This window comes from Rutilus rutilus (assembly GCF_951802725.1).
Source record: "Rutilus rutilus genome assembly, chromosome: 18".
Taxonomy (NCBI): Eukaryota; Metazoa; Chordata; class Actinopteri; order Cypriniformes; family Leuciscidae; genus Rutilus; species Rutilus rutilus.
In genome coordinates, this window is record NC_140231.1 from 33,692,932 (window position 1) to 33,701,002 (window position 8,071).

At 35.3% G+C, this 8,071-nt stretch overlaps 1 protein-coding gene across 1 annotated transcript in view; it reads right to left on the minus strand.

The window, feature by feature from the left end:
• Positions 1–7,668, minus strand: part of st8sia3 (ST8 alpha-N-acetyl-neuraminide alpha-2,8-sialyltransferase 3) — a gene marked incomplete at its 3' end in the record, with an annotated part of 8,868 nt that extends 1,200 nt beyond the window's left edge. Inside the window, exons 1-3 of the mRNA XM_084387645.1 lie at positions 6,602–7,668; positions 4,124–4,243; positions 2,377–2,934 (exon numbers count right to left, since the gene is read on the minus strand). Of these exons, the coding sequence (XP_084243771.1) occupies positions 2,377–2,934; positions 4,124–4,243; positions 6,602–6,765 (842 nt within the window). The 5' untranslated portion in view covers positions 6,766–7,668. The remainder of the gene's footprint in view (positions 1–2,376; positions 2,935–4,123; positions 4,244–6,601) is intronic.
• Between the last annotated feature and the right edge of the window lie 403 nt (positions 7,669–8,071).

The following is an 8,071-nucleotide window of genomic DNA, read 5'->3' on the forward strand; positions in this document are numbered from 1 at the left end:
GTGTGTGTGTGTGTGTGTGCATTCGCTCAGAGCAAGGTTAGTTCAGCCACCATCTCTAATAGAGTCACAGCGCTGGTGAACAGTGAACAACACTGGACTACAGGCTGACCTGTGTGTGTGTGTGTGTGTGTGTGTGTGTGTGTGTGTGTGTGTATGTGTGTTTTATAGGTCAATTTATTCCATAACATTAGTGTGTGTTTGAAGGTAAATTCCTACAGACACTGTTTTCAATTTCTCAAAATGATTACAATTATTTTGAACATGTCTAGAAACTGTATTGAGTTTCGGGTCGGTAAGATTTTTTCAGTTTTTGAAAAAGTTTCTTCTGCTCACCAAGGCTGCGTTTATTTGATTAAAAAAAAAAGTAAAATTGTGAAATATTATTCCAATGTAAAATATCTGTTTTCTATGTGAATATATAATAAAGTGTAATTTATTCCTGTGATCAAAGCTGAATTTTCAGCATCATTACTCCAGTCTTCAGTGTCACATGATCCTTCACAAATCATTCTGATATGATGAGTTGATGCTCATTAACATTTATGATTATCATCAATGTTGAAAACAGCTTCATATTTTTATAGAAACCGTGATAAAAAAAAATGTCAGGACCTTTAATGAATAAAGTTCAAAAGAACAGCATTTATTTGAAATATAATATTTTGTAACATTATGAATGCCTTTAATGTCACTTTTCATCAATTTAATGCATCCTTGATGAATAAAACTATTGATTATTATTTTTTTAAATCTTACTGACCCCAAACTTTTGAACTGTAGTGCATGTACTTATTTATTTATTTATTTATTTTTAAAAGAGTTCCAGAGATTATAAAAATTACATTTTAATCATTTTCTATTTATTTACTTATTTTAAAGATTTAATTTTAAAATTATTATTAATATTATTAATTTAATATGAATACTATTAATAAAATGTATTAATATTTATTAATATTATTACATTTTTTTATATCAAAACAAATGACACATTTTCTGATTATATATATATATTTTTTATATGCAATCACGGAGATCCTTTTTCGTCATTGACTGTTAAGCCGAATATCTATTAAACTTCTTGTGGAGCTTGTGATGGTCTTCCAGGGGATAAATCTGTCCGATCGGACACAGCGACTCGCTTTAAAGGGATTGCAGAAGATTACAGGACAACAGCTCAGTTCTGTGAATGATGGGTTAAACCGAGCAACTCTCACTCGCTCTCTGTTTGTTTACATGTGATCTCTTCTTCTGCTGGTACCATGTCCCAAAAATACAGAGTTCTCGCAATTCTGACTCTCTATCTCGTAATCCTGAGTTTACATCTTGCAATTCTGACTTTTTTCTCGGAATTTTGATTATTTCTCTCAATTCTGACTTTCTTCTCAGAATTCTGAGTTTACATCTTGCAATTCTGACTTCTCGGAATTCTGAATTTACATCTCGCAATTCTGACTTTCTTCTCGGAATTCTGAATTTACATCTCTCAATTCTGACTTTCTTCTCGGAATTCTGAATTTACATCTCGCAATTCTGACTTCTCGGAATTCTGAATTTACATCTCGCAATTCTGACTTTCTTCTCAGAATTCTGAGTTTACATCTCTCAATTCTGACTTTCTTCTCAGAATTCTGAGTTTACATCTCACAATTCTGACTTTCTTCTCAGAATTCTGAGTTTACATCTCGCAATTCTGACTTCTCGGAATTCTGAATTTACATCTCGCAATTCTGACTTTCTTCTCGGAATTCTGAATTTACATCTCGCAATTCTGACTTTCTTCTCAGAATTCTGAATTTACATCTCGCAATTCTGACTTCTCGGAATTCTGAATTTACATCTCGCAATTCTGACTTCTCGGAATTCTGAATTTACATCTCGCAATTCTGACTTCTCGGAATTCTGAATTTACATCTCGCAATTCTGACTTTCTTCTCGGAATTCTGAATTTACATCTAGCAATTCTGACTTTCTTCTCGGAATTCTGAGTTTACATCGCGCAATTCTGACTTTCTTCTCGGAATTCTGAGTTTACATCGCGCAATTCTGACTTTCTTCTCGGAATTCTGAGTTTACATCGCGCAATTCTGACTTTCTTCTCGGAATTCTGAATTTACATCTCGCAATTCTGACTCTTTTCTTGGAATTTTGAGTTTACATCTTGCAATTATGAATTCTCGGAAATCTGAGTTTACAGGTTATGGGAGACATAAACTTGTAATTTTTACCTTTCTAATTACTTTTCAAATTTTTTTTTGATTCCGTGTCAGAAACAAGCTTCCATACAAAACTCAAAATGATACCATGGTATTTTTAGAAGTGTGATTCTCAAATGAAGCTTAAACAGGTTCAAACAGACATTACACAATCTCTTACCTGTTCACATACTGCATAATGTTTCCCGGCCAGGCTAACTGCACTTTCAGCTGCCCCTTGTGCTCTACGAAGAAATCTACGAGTGTGCGTGTGACAGTGGCCGACGTGTGGAAGAAAAAGGCTGGGATCCACAGGATCGCGCCGTCCAGCTTCTTCAGACTCAAGAAGAAATTGTTCCTGTCCTGGATGGTCAGCAGGTTGTTGTAGTATTTCTCCAGAATACTGGGGTTGAAGGTGGTGAGGTTGGTCCGGCGACCCACGTCTCGATGGAAGACTTCGGTGGGCGCGAAGTTGCAGCGGAAAACGAAGTCATACTTGTCGATTTCGGGGCCACAGCGACTCCCGGTGAGGATCCCACTGTTTCCCACCACAGCGCAGGTGTTGTAGCGCTTGTTGAGGACCGGAGAAGAGTCCGGAAGCAAAGACCTGAGGTTCTCTCCGATGGAGAACACGTATTTGTGACTGGAGTAGTCGTAGTGCATTAACTGACCCACACGAACGCTGCTCTTGGTCAGGGTGAAGTTGTGCGGGACGTCGATGTACTGACCGATCTCTTTACTGGAAGACACACGCAACAACATCAGAGTGAAGTGAGCAGATTCAGAAAGACGCAAGATGCAACACAAGTGAAAGAATTAGCAGCTGTTTTAAGAGAGATTTCAGGCCCGTTCAAAACTAGAATATCCATAAGTTTAAATAATATAACTACTTAAAATATTTAATGTTACACACACATGTGAGAGTTGACGTTGTAAAAACAGGTTTAAAAAATACTGTTTTCAAAAATGTTGACATTTGATTTCAAACATTTAGTGATATTAATAATATTAAACATTAAAAAACTAAACTCTTAGAATAAATAATTAAATAACAAGAATGATAACTATAACATAACATTTAACATGTGAGAGTTGATGGTTTTTAAATAGTGTTTTAATTTTTTTTAAATAATTTTCAAAATGTTTTCAAAAAAATATTAATAATAATAAACATTAAAAAACTAAACTCAGAATAAATAAACATCTATCAAGAACGACAACCATAACAATATTTAAAGAATATTACTATTAAAAAGTTTAATATTGTGAGAGTTAATGGGTTTTTATTATTTTTTTAAATAATGTCTTCATAAAATATTTGATTGATACATTTATTAATATTAAAGTTTAATTAAAATTAAATGCTTTAAAAATATAGGATATAAGGATAACTATAACCATAACATATATTCATATTAATATTGAATATTACATAAACGTGAGAGTTGACGTTTTATAAACATTTAAAAAAAAAATTGTATTTAAATAAATTAGAATGATACATTAAGAATGATAACTATAACCATAAAGTTTCATCATTCTAACTAAGGAAATAAACTATAAAGACTAAGTCATCATATCATTTCTGAAGGATCATGTGACACTGAAGACTGGAGTAATGATGCTGAAAATTCAGCTTTGATCACAGGAATAAATTACACTTTACTATATAATCACACAGAAAACAGCTGCTTTAAACTGTAATAATATTTCACAATTTTGCTGATTTTACTGTATTTTTAAACAGATAAATGCAGCTTTGGTGAGCAGAAGAGGCGTCTGCCAGTAGTGTATATATTTTTTACATTTGCATCTACCTAGACTGCCGTTCCTTATTAATTCTAAACCTATTCAGATACTCTCATCTTCTGCACTGTGTGTGTGTGTGTGTGTGTGTGTGTGTGTGTGTGTATGTGTTTGACGTTCACCTTTGCTCTAAATAAGCGCTCTTGTTAAACCTCCAGCTGCTGGACTCCTGTATGTTCTCGTTGAGGGCATTATTCAGGGACGTGAACGCAGGATCCAGAAACTTCATTGCCAGTTGGGACCTGACGAGAAGATGGACAGACAGAGGAAATGAAAACACTGTTTCTGTTCCAGCAGATCCCGATGTCCCGCTGATGGCAGATGCTGAAAGTGGTCCCAATCAATCGGACCCATCCAGAGTCCTGTCAGTCACGACCCGCCCGGGGCAGTCGATGCCCGCTCTAATTAAACAGCCTCTTTTAGACTCCACGCCTGCTCGTTTTCTCACTCTCGTTTGTTAAAGCTTGTTCCGTTTCATTATCTGAGTCTGGGTTACGGCCTCAGAGGTCAGAGCGTTGTGTTGGTTCACAGGACGACTCAAGTCACTCCCAGTGAAACTCAATCAATTCATACACTCTTTTTTTTTTACAGTGATGCCATAGAAGAACTATTTTTGGTACCTTTCAGAGATCAGTTCTTAAAAGAAGCATTTTTTCTTTAATGTTTTAATATTCTAAAGAACCTTTTAAAACTATAAAGAACCCTTTGTGGAATGGAAAGATTTAGTGCATGTTGAAGGTTCTTCAGGGAATCATCAATGCCAATGAAGAGCGTTTATTTTTATGAGTAAAGTTTCCAGACAAACTTTGATGTTGGCTTGAGAAAGCCTAGCCAGAAAGTTTGAAGTAGTTTTAACAGCTTTAGGTTTGACGGTTTTAATTTTAGGTTTAGTAGGTTTTAGTTTAGTAGTTCTAAAAGCTAGAATTTTGGATAGATGCATGATTTAGCATGTTTCTAGCATGATTTATCACATTGTTAGCATGATTTAGCATGTCGCTAGCATGTTTCTCGCCTGATTTAACATTGTTTACATGTTTTAGCATGTTGCTAGCATTATTTAGTGCATAGTTAGCATGTTTCAAACATGATTTAGCATTTTGCTAGCATGATTTAACATTAAAAGCATGCATTAACATTTGTTAGCATGCGGCTAGCATGTTTCTAGCATAATTTAACGTGTTTTAAATGTTGCTAACATTATTTAATGCATTGTTGGCATTTTTCTAACATGATTTATCATTGTTAACATGTTGCCAGCATTATTTAGAGCATTGTTAGCATATTTCTAACATGATTTACATCTTGCTAGCATTATTTAGCATATTAATAGAAACACATTTGAAGGCACTTCTGCTAGTTTTGGCCTTTTCTCTCTTCCCTGGCGGAAGTCCAAATGACGAACCGCTGATGAATAACATATGGTCAAACAAGAGTGCCCGGATCAAAATGACTCCTGCTATGTAACCTTGACTGTAGCAAAAGCGTCTGATTACTGACTGGAAATGAAACTGCCAGAGGAGTAAATCAGGACCAAGGACAGCGTTCAGGGCCTCCATCCTTCAGTTTCAATCAAACACAACATTAAACTGGACTTTGGTTGCACTTTACACTGAGTGCATGTACAACAGTTATTCTCATAACACTCTATAAAAAACATGCACTTCTGTGCACATATTTGATTTCAGCCAAAAGGCTAAGTAGTGAGTCTATTGTACATAATTGGGTTACAAGTATTTTTTAAAAACATATTCTTGATGGTCAGCAAGTTAGACTAAGAAATGATGCATTAATCAAATGTAAAGTAGTTTATCACTCAACATTCTTCAAAAAAAAAAAAACTTTCTTAAAAGAACCTTTTTCTAGATGTGTAGAACATTTTAATATTCTAAAGAACCTTTTTCAATTATAAAGAACCTAAAATGTTCTGTGGATGTTAAAGGTTCTTCATGGAACCATGGGTGCCAATAAAGAACCTTTCTCTTTAAATGTGTATCACTCTTAAAAATAAAGATTCCATATGGAATCTTAAAGGTTCCATCAGGCACTTCATTTGTAGAACCTTTTATAGGAGTTTCATCATGGATCATTTTATGGATTTTTTTTTAAATTAAATGTTATGAATTTAACAGCTCATAAACATTCTTTATCACTAGAAAAAAAAAACATTAAATTTGAAAGTATTATGCAATAGTTTAAGACATTTCTTCCTTATTTATAAACAGTTAAGAACCCTAGAGTTCTGTATACAAATATTTGTATATGTTTATAATGGAACCATATTTGTCAATAAAGAATATGTGTTAGAATAGAATGCATGACGTATATAGAATATGAATGCAGCCAGCTGACTGTTCAGAAATCATTACTCTGCGAAATATGAGAATGTAGGTTAGTCCATCTTCATGATCCAGGACTGAACTGCGCATGCGCACTGAGCATCATGCCAGAAGGACAAGAGGCCTTTCCAAAAAATGTGATCAAAACACACGCGTATTTACCCGCATGCGCATTAGAAACGCTGCCCTTTTGATTTATAGAAATAAACAAACCCGTTATGACATTTTTAATGCATTTATGTGATAAATCACGTGTTCACTCACCGAAACCCCGCGTGAAACATGTACATCCGCGGACCGCCGCCGTTGGCGTATTTCGGGCCGGTGAAGATGAAGTCTTTCTTGATGGACACGTAACTGATCAATGACAAAATGAGCAAAGCGACGCTGAACATCACCAGACCCAGAACACTGACGACCCGAACCATCTCAGCCCAGAAAACACTCCGATTCACACACGGAGAAGGAACATGATGGATGTGAGCAGCATCGTTTCAGATGCTGATGATGATGATGATGGTGATCCGGGATCCGCGGAGTCTCTCATCAGCACCGGCTGCTGCCATGTGCAGATAAACGTCGAATATGTGCGTTTAGCTGTAAACATCTGCGCTCACGTCCGTCTCATGCATAAAACACCGGCGATATTTAAAGGAGACTCGATCCTGTTCAGAGAAATCCAAGAAATAAACAAGTCACTGCAGCAGATGGAGGCGCTGGAGCCTCCTCGGTCACTAAAGGGTTACACGGATTATCCTGATCTCACACACACACGCGCGCACACACACACACACACACACACACACACACACACACACACACACACACACACACACACACACACATCTGCAATATCCTCATAACAAAAACATTCTGCCTTTTAGACCTCTGCATAAGTGTAAAGTATTTTTATTATATGGAATCATACTGTTATTTAATATTTGGGCCAAAAGTGATGTCCGGACAAGGAAAATGGACATCTTCACCATTTATTTAAATATTATTAAAAGATTTTGTAAGTGCAGTTGTGCTTGGAGTTGATTGTTTTATTTGTGATAATAACACAATGAAACACACATAATAATTGTGCCAACAGTCATACAAAGAAATTACAAACACATGCAAGAGAGAACCAACGAAATATTAATAACTGATTATGTTGCTTTTTCCTGTCAGCTTTTTGTTTTTCTATGCATTTTTATTTTTATTTATTTGCATGGTAAAATAAAACCTGTAGCTGCAGTTTGCCTTTTTTGCCAAATAATTTTGTCAGATAAATACCTACAAATTTAGAGTAAATCTTTATATATGTGTGTGTGTGTGTGTGTGTGTGTGTGTGTGTGTGTGTTGTGATATAATGATTTCTACACCAACAATAACAATACAAAAATCCTCAATGTCTGAGCAGGAATGTATAATGTTAATATGTGTAGAGATTACTGTAATCCCAATACAAAATAAAGGTCACAGGGATTTTGACTAATGGATAGTTTCGAACTGTGTTTAATCTCATATTATTTCATTTTGTTACGGGTTGTAAGTAACTTGCAATGTAATAAAATTACAGTGATATTTGTGGTTACTGGAGAGCTTCAAGCCTAGTTTGTTTTATGGAAATTATAACAGAAATGTGAACATCAAAATCTCCATCTGCAAGTGAAAATGCTAATAGTTTTCTCTCAAAGCATCCGGACAAAACCAGGATTGTTAGCAGCCGCTAACAGGGACTTAAAC